The 11,881-nt window shown below is 35.0% G+C and overlaps 1 protein-coding gene across 1 annotated transcript; it reads right to left on the minus strand.

Annotated features, from left to right (window-relative positions):
- Positions 1-8,645: 8,645 nt before the first annotated feature.
- LOC308501521 (lysozyme C-like) lies at positions 8,646-9,068 on the minus strand (the record flags this gene model as incomplete). The annotated part of the gene is made up of 1 exon (XM_081058043.1): positions 8,646-9,068. The coding sequence occupies one exon, from the start codon at positions 9,066-9,068 to the stop codon at positions 8,646-8,648; it is 423 nt and encodes a 140-aa protein (XP_080914169.1).
- Between the last annotated feature and the right edge of the window lie 2,813 nt (positions 9,069-11,881).

Raw genomic sequence — 11,881 nt, forward strand, 5'->3', positions numbered from 1 at the left:
ATTGTCTCTTGCTCTCAATAGAAAGGAGTAAAAGGGTTTTTTATACAATTAAAAGTAAAATATAAACCATTTCAGAAATATTGTTTGTGTCATATGTATATCTTTTAATTTTATGGTTTGTGTTATATATAATTTACACAAAAATAAATATACATGTATTTAGAAGGCATTTAAAATATTTTACTGAGGGGCAGTATAATCAACTAGATTGGAATATATTGTCCTCTATGTATACATTTTTTGTCTTATTATCAAAAGCCACTATTTTTTTCAAAAGCCTTTAGGTTTTCACTCTATTTAGAACAGTGGTTCTCATCCTTAGCTACATATTCGAATCACCTAGGGACGGTTTAGAACATAAGAAGCCTATGCCCCACCCCAAACCAATTTAAGCAGCATCTCTGGGAGATAGGCATGGTATTGTTTTTAAAACTCTTCAGGTGATTCTAATAGGCTGCCAGGTATGAGAACTACTGCCTTTGAAATAAGCAATTGTCTTTGAAAAGGACTTTGTGAAAAAAGACCCAGTTGGAAAAACATCCTGTTTGAGGTGTGATTCTCTGGCTAAACCCAACTCCTGGAAGCCCTGAAACTGACCCCTGACAGGAAATTTAATCCAAATCACAAGATGTCCAGCCAGCATTCATCTCACTTCTCTTAACCAAAATAAAGTCATGAGTATTAGATAAAGGTCAAAACCAACACATGTTTTAGATGCAAAGTGGTCCTCAACCAAGATTCAAGAAGTTTTAAGTTTGAGGGAAGTAAGGACAATGGTAAACTGTGGATTTTGAGGTCAGTTCTCTTCTGGTGTGTAAATAAGCTACGTTACTTATCCTTTGATTCTCTGTTGACTAGCTTGCCAAATTAGTAAATACAATGACTGCATAATAATTGAGCATTTCTGGGCTGGCCACCAAAAAGAAGCAGTAGGTATTTCATTTAATTTGCCGACACTCCTTTCCTTCCATAACTCTCTTCCTGCAGGAACCAATGCATTGTTTTCTGTCTCCTCCGCATTTCAAGGTTACATATTTCTTTGGCTAACAAGAGAAATTTTGATTTGTCTCTGCCTCTGATAATTCTACAGAAAACTTTCTTTTCAAATCTAACAGACAGCTCATTTTCAAACCATCTTTCTGCCCTACACTTTATTTCCAGCCCAAACTTTTATTTCTCAGGGGAAATTTTAAAAAAGAAAAGAAAAACACAAATAATACTGAGCTTCTGATTAATAAATTTCGTCTATTTCATTGTGAAACTGATTGCTTAATTGAAAAGTCTCCATTCTCTAGTCTTTAACGTAACCTTCTAAGGAAAATAGTGATATTATGCAAACTGTATTCTAATAACTCAGAATCTTTTAAAAATGTGTGCTCTAACCCAATAGCAATTAGTTTCCTCTGGTGTCCAAATTGTGGTCTCTAAATACCATTTCCCATTAAAAAGCATCTAGAGTTCCTTGGAGAAATGGCTGATTCCAGGCTTGGAACAAGAAATGTCAACGTGAGCCTAAAATACCTCGTGCCTGAAACCAAGGAAATTATTAGACTATTGGTGGTGTGTCAAAATGATACAAGAGCCAACTAGAAAGGGATTTCCAGTAGCCAAATACGGGGCAATCTGAGGATCAAAAAGAATGATTGCAATGAGTTGAACCAAATCAAATATATACAAATTTATGATTTCATAATGATGCCAAAATGTACTTTTTTGGTCACTTTTGGAGTTTATTAGGGCACTGAACCATTACTCTGAAAATTGATAAATGACAGTAAACATCAATCTTCTATCCTGTCTTTAGTATAGAGAATATACTTTAAGGTAAACAGAGAAATGATGTGGGAAAGTTTTTTATGGAGGGATCATTGCTAATAAATGAATAAAGAAGTGGCACAATTTAAAAATCAATATTTTGCAACCCCTAATGAAATAATGGATTTGGCAATTATCTAGGCAACATTACATGTGTGAAATTATTTAATCACTACAACTCTAAGAGACAGGCAATCTAATTATCACTATTTTACCAATAAGTTTAAAATCTTGCCCAAAGTCACGTTACCAATAAGTGTTACAGTAAAATTTGACACTGACTTGTACTCTTAAATACTTCATTATATTTCTTCCTGAACATAATAAGAAACTACTGAAGGGTTTCAAACCAGGGTTTGATATAATTCCATGTGTAGGAAGATCACTCAGACTTGCAGGTGGAGGATGGATTTGAGCAGGAATAAACTTGAGGCAAAAAGAATAAAATGTCATTCATTCATTTATTCAGCTAATACATATGTATTGAGCATCTCCCATGTGCTAGCTACTGTTCTAGGTACTGAAAATATAGGAGTGACAAAACGGAAAAAAATTCCTGCTTTCATGAGTTTACATTTGGATGTGGGAAGACAGCCAATAAATACATAAATAAGTAATATGTATAGTATGTCGAATGTAAATAAGTGCTATGGAGAAAAATATGGGTTGGAACTAAGAATGAGTGTTCTGGGAGATGTGTTATAATTTAAAGTAGAAGTCAGGATGGCTTCACTGAGAAGTTAAAATTTGAAAAGAGACCTGAAGTGATGACACATGAAGATATATTGGGGAAGAATTATCCAGGCAAATGCAAGCCCCCAAACAGGAGTAAGCTTACAGTGTTGAGAACAGCAAGGAAGCCAGAGGGGCTAAAGCAGAGTGAATGCAGGGGATAGCCATATATGAGGTCAAATGGGGAGGTAGATCTTGTAAGGATTTTTGGCCAGTTGAAGACTTTGACTTTCTAACTGAAATGGGTCTTTTGTGGCTGGCTTCTTTTACTTAGCATAATGAACGTTGAGGTTCATCCATGTGGTAGTATATATTAGTACTTCATTTTCTTTTACTGCCAAATCATATTCCATTGTACGGACATACACATTTTATTCATTCATTCATCAGTTGAAGGCCATTGGGTTGTTTCCACTTGGTGGGTACTTAAATAATATTGCTATAACCACTCCTATACAAGGTTTTGTATGAACACGTATTTTCTTTTCTTTCTTTCTTTTTTTTTCTTTTTTGAGTATATGTCTAGTAGTGGAATTGTTAGGTCATATGGCAACTCTATGTATAACTGTTGAGGAACTGCCTGCCAAACTGTTTTCCACAGTAATCGTACTATCTTGCAATCCCATCAGCAAAGAATAAGGAGTTTTGTTTTTTCACATCCTCACCAACACTTGCTATTGTCTGTCTATTTTTATTTTGGCCGTCTTAGTGGGTGTGAAATAGTATCTTCTTGTAGTTTTGATTTGCATTTCCCCAATGACTAATAATGTTGAGCATGTTTTCATGTACTTATTGGCCATTTGCAGATCTCCTTTGGGGAATGTAAAATCAAATCCTTTGCTCATTAAAAAAATAGACTATATTTTTAGAACAGATTTAGAATTACACAAAAAATGACAGCACAGAGAGTTCCCATATACCCAGGACTCAGTTTCCTGTTATTAACATTTTACATTAATATGGTACATTTTATTTTTACAATTAATGAACTAATATTAACACATTATTATTAACTAAATTCCATGGTTTATTCATATTTTTTTCATATTTTCTTGATTTTTACCTGTTCCAGGATATCATCCAGAATACCATGCTACATTTAGTTGTCAGGTTTTCCTTAGGCTGTGACAGTTGCTCAGACTTTCCTTGTTTTTGATGATCTTGGCAGTTTTGAGGAATGCTGGTCAGGTATTTTGTGGGATGCCCCTCTGCTGGAATTTGTCTGATGCGCTTTTCATAATTAGACTGGGGATGGAGGTTTTGGGGAGGAAGATCATAGAGGTAAAGTGCCATTTTCATCACCTTATACCAAGGGTACATACTATTAACAAGATTTATGATTGATGACCTTTGCCCATTTTTTAAAAAGAAACTTTTATTTATTTTAAGTGTGTTTTTCCAGGACCCGTCATCTCCAAGCCAAGTAGTTGTTTCAACCTAGTTGTGGAAGGCGCAGCTCATAGTGGCCCATGAGGAGATCGAACCAGCAACCTTGTTGTTAAGAGCACTATGCTCTAATCAACTGAGCTAAATTCAGTTAGGAATTTATGATCAGATCACCCTGTGAAGTTACTTTCAGTTATATGTATTACAGCATCTTTTTTTTCACCCATAAAAACATGGTTGAAATAAAAGAAGAGCTAAATAAATGGAAAGACATCTTGTGTTCATGGATCAAAAAAGTTAATATTGTTAAGATGACAATACTCTTTATGTAAGAAATGTAATCTTCCAAAAAAAAAAAAAAAAAAGAAATGTAATCTTCCTTACATTCCCTCCTTAATTCTAAATGTATAAAAGAAACTGCAAAGCTGTCATTATTCAAAGCATTTAAGATCTTGCTTCCTGACATTTTCGTAAGTTTGGCTCAGATAACTCCTTATAAAAATTTTCTGGGCTGGCCGGGTGGCTCAGGCGGTTAGAGCTCCATGCTCCTAGCTCCGAAGGCTGCCGGTTCGATTCCCACATGGGCCAGTGGGCTCTCAACACACACACACACACACACACACACACACACACAAAAGGCAAAAAAAAAAAATTTTCTACAGGTTTGGACATTCTTACATCAACATTTTGTAGTTTTCAGTTACAACTCTTGTACATCTTTTACCAAATTTATTCCTAAGTATTTCATTATTTTTGATGCTATTATAAATAGAATTGTTTTCTTAATTTTATTTTCAGATTGTTCGTTTCTAGTACGTGGAATTTTAATTGATTTTTGTATACTGATCTTGTATCTGCAACCTTGATGAATTCAATTATTAGTTCTAATTGTTTTTTGTATGCATGGATTCTGTAGGATTTTCTATACAAGATCATGTCATCGGCAAATAGAAACTGTTTTGCTTTTTCCTTTCCAATCTGGATGCCTTTTATTGCTTTTTCTTTCTTAATTTCCCTGGCTAAACCTCCAGTGCACTTTGAATAGAAGTAGTAAGCACTGGTGTCTTCATCTTGTACCTTTTCGTAGGGGGAATGTATTCAGTCTTTCACTATCAAGTATGATGATAGCTGTGGGTTTTTTTGTAGATCCCTTTATTAGATAGGTGGAGTTCCCTTCTATTCTTAGTTTGTCATATGTTTTTATCATGAAAAGGCACTTACGTTTTGAATGGATTATTTTGATTGCTCTGTTGAGAATAGATTTGAGTGCACAAGGTCTAAAACAGGGAGATCGGTTAAGATGCTATTGTGATAATCTAGCTGAGAGATGATGATGACTTGCAGTTTTTCTAGGCAAGAAATGATGAAAGGGAATGGGAACTAACCCAGTGGTAATCAGAATAATCAGAAATATTAAGACACTAGAATTGATAGAGCTTTGTGACAACTGAAGTGATCTTGGGCAAAGCAGGTAATGTTGCTGTCCTGCCCAGATCCTCTTTACCAGGATGGCATAACCATCCCCCAGCTGCTATGGATGTTGGCTGATATTGGCTCACACTTGTACTTCCCTTAATAATTGACATTAGCTAACTCATCCAGAGATATCTGGAAGGTTAAACAACTCCTATCCTTGTGGAAGCCAATGACTAACTGATGTGAGGGTATAAAAGGCTATCTACCATGCCTATTAGAAGGATTGTGATTTTTGAACTGCCCACTGGGAATGAAAAACCGTCTCTTTGGCATGATGAATTCAGTTATTAATGGAAGCCATATATTAAGTTGTTGAGATTGACTATGATAATTGGTCCCAGAAGTTTACCAAGCACTTTGCAGAAGGACTTCAGAGATAATGTAAATACTTGTGGTTAGAAAATAAAGAAAAACAAGTTCTCGAAGGTTATGTTAAAAGGTTATAAGGTAATGGAAGTAATTTGTATTTTTTATTGTGGTGGGCTACATGACTTCATACTTGTGATGGCTGCATGAATGTGCCTCACAGACTTTTAATTACAGGGAGCATTTGACCAAGGGTCCTAGCTACTGGGCCCAGAAATCCATCATCACCACATTTGAACCAATGCTACATTTCAATGAGCTGTTCCTAGGCAATAACTGGGCACAGCAAGAATACTAAGGCAGGTCCATTCATTGTGAAAGTTCCTAAGAAGGTCAGCTTCCAAAGGTCTTGCCTACGGTTCTTTCCTTAGACTTCCTAGCATTCAAGGACACTTACAACTTTTTTTCCTTCTCTTTTTCACTTGGATTAGGCTTGCATTGTGATTAGATAGCTCTCCAAGTCTTTTCTGGGTCCCTCCTCACTTCTAGTACAAGTGTTGCCCTAAAAAAAAAAATAATTGTGTACTTGATTTCATATTGGCATCTACTTTAAGGATAACCTGAACAACACAATACACTTGTCAAATATACAATACAAATGTCAGAACTGTACATTCAAAAAGGGTAAATTTTACTGTATGTAAATTATACCTCAATAAATTTAACTTTTAAAAAATTTTATGTTAGTTTTAAACATTTATCAACAGTGCGTGAGTCATGCCTGTTTCTTCTCCATTCCACTTCCACCGTCTCCTTCCAAGGCTATATCCTAGAACAGGGCACCACTTAGACCTACTATAATTCCACATCTCACAATGACTATATCTTCCTAGCCTTGCAACTTACTTGCTCAGTTATTCCCCAAATCTGTCTGTTCTGGTATCTGAGGGTTACTGGAGACAAAAATGACATAACGACTGAAGTTTACAATCAACATACATACAAGGAAAAGGTGAGAGATATGGACAGGGGAGAAGAAGGCCTGGGCTAGACAGAAAAACTGGCCCTAGAGTTTCTCTACTGTCTGCTCAACAATTAGGTCTGGAGCACGAGTAGACAACTTGATTGGATTTTTATATGCAGAAATGTGTGAGAACCATTTGTCATTCAAAAAACAAAACAAATAACAACAACAAAAATATAAAATAGCATAGCTATTTCACTCAGAAGAAAAGCCAAAGCCCTTCTTCTGTACAGACATTACATGATACTGCTCCTAGCTATCTGTCTGCATTCATATTCTATGATTTCTTTCCCCTTTCTAAGGTTTCTCCGGTAACAATGGATTGCTTGCTGTTCCTTAAACATCCTAAGCACACTCTCATCCTGTTCCTTAAACATTCTAAGCACACTCTCACCCTCTTCCTTAAACATTCTAAGAACACTTTCACAATAGGACCAATAGGACCTTTGAATTTACTTTCTATCTGTTGGAAATCTCCTTCACGTGGTTCCCTCTCTCCCTTCAGGGCTCTTCTCAAATTTTATTTCTTAGAAAGGTTTTCTCTGACACTATTGTCTAGAACAGCACCCTCTTCCCCAATATATCCCCTTATCCTTTTTTATTTTTTTCATAACATTTATCATTCCCTGACATATCATTTTTTTTCTGCTTCCCCAATTAGAATGTAATCCCACTAGAGCAGGAATTTTTGTTCACTATAATACCGTCATGACCTTTTAAAGTACCTGGCACACGGTTGATACTCATTAAGTATTGGTTGAATAAATGAATAAATGAAGTTTGCTGTCCTGTCTTTTTTCTCTTCCTTCCTCAGTTCATCTCAGCAATAAAAGAAAGAAAAGTAAGCAAGAGAAGAATCTCAGCAAAGATTAGACAGTCACAGACTTATCTGGGCCCTCAACCATGGTGGTGTGCTCCCCTGAACAAGTTTTCTGGGGCTTTTGAGAATGATTCTTTTAGTGCATTCAACCACTGTCTTATAAAATCCTTAAGGTCCTTGACCTGCTTTCTTTTTTGTAGTACCAAACCTTAACTCTGGAACTCTGGGTCAATTTAAATGGTTGCTTTTCTGTATTAGGCAGGCTACAAAGCACTGGTAAAGAAAAATCATTCAACTGGTAGCTCGATGCCACTATAATAAATTCATGATCACTTATTTCAACCAATGAAGACAAAATAAAATTTAAAAATAGCGAATGTTTATGCCTGAAAGATGGTATAAATACTTTACATGCACTAACTCATTTGATGCTTGTAAACCACCGTCAGTTAGGTATTCATTCTATTTTACTGATGAAGAAACTAAAGCATAAGTAACTAGCCAAAAGTCACAAAGCTGGTAAGAGACAGATTAGGAATTTTCAACTCAGGCATTCTGATTCCACAGCTGGAGCTTTTAATCCCTACTGCCAGGCAATTTAATTATGTTTCCCCAGGCAGCTCTTTCTCTACCACTGACTATAACCAACAGATCTACTCTGTTGTCTAAATTCTGGTGGTACCATTCATGTTTACATTATAGCCAATACTTAAAAGGGAAATTTATAGCCTTAAATTTATAGTCTATATTTTAAAAGAAGACAGACCAAAAAGTCAGGTACTAAGCAACTGAAAACTTAAGAAACAAAAAAAGAAAAATAATAAATTCAATGAAAGCTAAAATAAAGAAATAATAAACATAAGAGCAGAAATTAATGAAGTAGGAAACAAAGATAGAATTGAGAGGATCAACAAAGTACATTAGAAAACATTTAGCATCTTAGAAGAAAGACCATATTTTACTCCTGCTTCTATAAAAACATTATTTGTTTGAAAGAACAGTAGTGTGACTTAACTACAACTCTTTTAATATGAAAAAGAGACAAAATGAGCTGAAGAAGGAAAATTCCAGTGATATTCCACAACCTCAAATAGTGAGATCTTGGTTTTGACAATGATTTCTCCATGCCACCCATGTTCTGATGCCTTGTGGATCACTGACAACCCTTTTGGCACATTCTACAGCTTGAGTGATGACATCTTGCAGCAAAGCATTGCAGGATATACAACAGGCATTAACTGCGTGTAGGTTTTTGCCATCATTACACCAGTAGTGGCTATTGATCTGAAATATCCCATAATTAGTGCTTTTGCTTACAGAATTGTAGTTTGTAGCTTTTGTGTTATAACTACTTTCCCATGTGGCCAAACACAGCCAGTTTGCCAGGCTGACTCCCTTGAGGCCACCTATTCCAAGCCTTTTCAGAGCTCTGGAAAACTCACACCTTTCATAGATCTTGCCCTGGATGGTGACAGAAAGGAGAAGTCCCAGAATAAGGAGAGCTTTCATGTTGAATAGGAAGCCAGACCTCTAGGCTCCAAACATTATATTTAATGTTTGGTAAACTATTGTTTAAAATCAGAAACTGTAGAAAGATACTTGGTTTTATTACTATTTTTCTTTTATTAATAATTTAAAAGTGCTCATAGTTACCAGCTACTAAGTGCTTTACATGTTAACAAATTTAATCCTTACAACAACTAAACGATGTACAATAATTCAACATAGTATAACTTGAAAAATATGAGTTACAGGAAAAGTTAAACAGCTTACCCAAAGTCTCAGACTGGCAGAGCCAGGTTTTGAACTTAAGCATTTGGCTTTGAAGTCTATTCATTAATTCCTACGCCACACTGCTTCTGCAATCAATCTCACTCTGGAGATCTTAGCCAGCCAAGCAAGACAAGAAAACAAAATATATGGTATAAAGTTTGGAAAGAAAGAAACCAAACTGTCTTATGTGCAGATGATATGATTGTTGACACAGAAAAGTAAAAAAAAAACAAAAAAACCCCTGTAATTCTTTTAATTAATAAGGGAGTTAAGCAAAGTTATCTGTAAATCAATATACAGAAGTTAATTTCTTTTCTTTTTTTTCGGGGGGGGGGGTGTTTCACTATTTATTTATGACAAATACTCCACATCTGTGATCCTCTCTAGTCAGAAGTTCTTTGAGATGATGCAATTTATTTTCTGTACCCAACAAATATAAAATATAATTCTTAAAAATATATAATTTACAATGGCACGAAAATAAGAGTACATAGGAATAAATTTAATAAAAGATATAGAAGACACTTATAGGTGAAATTATAAAACTTTAAAATTTGTAAACTTTAATTTTGTTAATGGATAAAAGTATCCAATAGTATAAGATGTTAATTCTCTCCTAATTGTCTTAAAGGTTTATTGAAATTCTAAAAGAACCTCCACCTGTGTGTATTTGCATGTGTGAAACTTGACAAGCTGGTTCTAAGATCTATATGGAAGAACCAAGGGTGCCAGGAATAGCCAAGACACTTCTGAAGAAGAATAAGATGAGGAAACTTGTCCTACCAGATATCAAGCGTTATTACAAAACTATAGTAATTAAAACAATGGGACATGGATGAATAGACCAATAGAACAGAATAGAGAATTGATCCCAGCCCAAAGGAAACATAATATTGGAAAGACCTAGTATTACAGATAAGTGAGGAAATATGAACTATTCAATAGTGTTGTGACAATTGATTATACATATGGAAATACAAAAAATGAAGTTGGATCCCCATCCTAACCCATTCTAAAAATTGATCCCTAGTGCCTTAAAGAATTAAATGTGAAAAAAGAAATTATAACACTTTCAGAAAAAAATAAAAGACAACATCTTTATGAGATTGTGAGGAGGGGAAGAATGTCTTAAGCAACACACCAAAAGTGCAAAACATAAATAAATAGGCTGATAAATAAATAAAATTATGAAGTTTTGTTCATCAAAAGAGACAAATAAAAGATAGAGAATAACCACAAATTTGAAAGAAAATGTTGGCAACACATATAATCAAAGACCTCCTAAAAATTAATTTAAAAAATCAAAAGAAAAATGGGCAAAAGGACATGACTAGCTATCTACAGAAAAATAAACTTAATTGGCTTATACATTATTCTGGTTGGATTGCCGTAACAAAATACCATTGACTGGATGATTCAAACAACATTAATTTTTTCTCACAGTTCTAGAGGCTGGGAAGTCCAAGATCAAGGTACCTGGAAGATAAGTTTCATTCTGAAGCTTCTCTTTTAGTTTGTAGGCAGCCAACTTCTTCCTGTGTGCTCATGTGACCTCTTTTGTGGGCAGGGGTGTGGAGGGGAGAGATAGAGAGCAAACTCTCAGGTCTGTCTCCTTTTATAAGGGCACTAACCCCATCCTGAGAGCCCCATCCTCATTAACTCCTCTAAACTTAATTACCTCCCCAATTCCAAATATCCTCACACTGGAGTTAGGGCTTCAACATACAAATTTGCGGGGAGGGAGACCCAATTTAGTTCATAGTGATTTATAAACATCTTTTTATTGTTTGATCTCATTAATAATCAGGGAATGTAAATTATTTAAAAAATGAAATACCATTTTACACTCACCAGATTATACAAAATTGACACACCTGATGATATTAAGTGTTGGCAAAGATGTGGTGAGTGGAACACTCAGTGAATGTGGAACACTCATTCACTGCTGGTGGAAATATAAATTGAAACAAAAGTTTGGAAAAGAGGTATTTTCTAGTGAAATTGAAGGTGTGCATACAATATGTTCCAGCAATTCTGCTTCTAGGTATATATTCTAAAGCACTGGTTTTCAAATTGCTGGGTGCAATTCAATAGTAAATTGTGAAATTAATTTTAGTGGTGATGAACTATAATTTTCTAAATGGCAAAATCATGACTGTCATAGAAATATAAAATAAACACGTCAAAATTGTTGTTTATCCTATTAATTAATGAGGGAGCCAGAAAATGTTACAGGAATGTATGAATTTGCAAAAAAAAAAAAAAATCAGAACGTTGAAATGAATTTGCTAAGAGAGGTGAAAGTGGTTTAATATCCTGTAGGTCAATATATAGTAACGTTTTGAGGTATCGTTTCTATGGAGCAGACAAGAATTATTTTAAATATCAATTTTCTTGTAAAATAGCTTAGTCAATAGAAAGTCAGAGGTACCTATAGATTCAAATCCTTCCAGCATCTGCTAGACAATGCCTACCCTTACAATGAAAGGGCACCCAGAAATCTCTTTCGCTCATTTCCTAGTCTTTGACAATTTTTCCTGACAACAGGT

Source organism: Rhinolophus hipposideros, assembly GCF_964194185.1.
Source record: "Rhinolophus hipposideros genome assembly, chromosome: 8".
NCBI lineage: Eukaryota > Metazoa > Chordata > Mammalia > Chiroptera > Rhinolophidae > Rhinolophus > Rhinolophus hipposideros.